The following is a 1195-nucleotide window of genomic DNA, read 5'->3' as shown; positions in this document are numbered from 1 at the left end:
GAGTTATTATTGTAGGATCACATCACTGCTACATATTCCTATGATGATATCAGTTATGATATATCCAACGGTGCCTCTAGGACCTTGGGCCCAATACTCTTCGGCCATAGAGTTGAGGGTATTTGGCATACGAGCATAGTCGCATTCAATAAGGAATGGTGGTATGGTGGCAATGTGAGCCGACCATTGTCATCCCCATCATCATAATCATCACTAGGTCTATCGCAGGTATTCCGTAGTGTACCGGAGACTACACCCTTTGGAACACCTATCAAGCGTATCCAACTCGGCTACACCCTCCATACTCAGCGGGAACTCTATAATGTGAGAGCCATTACTGGCCCACACAAGGAGTACCATCCTTCTTAGGTGCTAGTGGAAAGGCTGTCCTTGGAGTACACTCCGGAGAGCTATGATGTTATGACCAACAACTGCAATAACTTCACTAATGATGTGTCGATGTTCCTACTACACAAGGGTATTCCACAAGACATATTAGACTTACCCCACCGGCTCATGAGTAGTGGTCTGGCTAGGATACTCAGGTATAAGCCTTCTAACATCACAGTAGGCCCTAGCGTAGGCCTTGTAGACCCTTCCTTAATCATTGGCTTGGTGGCTTCGGTGATGATGGTGTATCCAATGAGGAGAACCTTCTACACAGCCTAGCTGATAAGCTAGCATCTGGTGACCTATCTGCCGTCAACACTATGGTACGACTCAAGGCCTCGTGGCCGCCATGTTATCACGACTCTATCATCAGGTTCATTACTCACCACAGGAGGCTGGTGGTTCACCACAGATTGTACAGATAACTGCAGTGAATAGGAAAAAGAAAACTGCTACTGTCAGACGTTTCGAGTAGACTTCTGCATATACGCAGGATTCCGCCCCCTCCCCCCCACCTGGCAGTTCTTCAGGAACGGTGACTTCACTATTATACGAGATGTTCAGTTCATGAAACTATCTCCTATTGATTCCTATACCCACGAGCATGCTTACTTTGCAGCCCTTGCAGTGTTATTGGGGTACGCTGACCAGTTGAAGGAAGAGGAGGAAATGAAGCATATGCAGCACGTAGCCGTGTTGGTACTTCCAGCTTGAGCAGGATGACTCAGATGCGACGAATGCTCACCGATGCACTACTGGATGCATCTCTAAGAGAGGATAGCCCATTACTCGTTAGTAAGAAGTA

At 47.2% G+C, this 1195-nt stretch overlaps 1 protein-coding gene across 1 annotated transcript; it reads left to right on the top strand.

The window, feature by feature from the left end:
• Nucleotides 1-53: 53 nt before the first annotated feature.
• Pmar_PMAR003187 (t1b9.26 protein, putative) lies at nucleotides 54-865 on the top strand (the record flags this gene model as incomplete). Its single annotated transcript, XM_002778754.1, has 5 exons — nucleotides 54-174; nucleotides 229-324; nucleotides 370-545; nucleotides 593-713; nucleotides 764-865. Coding segments are annotated over 5 exons (616 nt in total), but the record flags the coding sequence as incomplete, so codon positions are not given.
• Nucleotides 866-1195: the final 330 nt, after the last annotated feature.

Source organism: Perkinsus marinus, assembly GCF_000006405.1.
Source record: "Perkinsus marinus ATCC 50983 genomic scaffold scf_1104296948184, whole genome shotgun sequence".
Classification (NCBI taxonomy): Eukaryota; Perkinsozoa; order Perkinsida; family Perkinsidae; genus Perkinsus; species Perkinsus marinus.
This window is presented reverse-complemented; position numbering and strand designations above follow the sequence as displayed.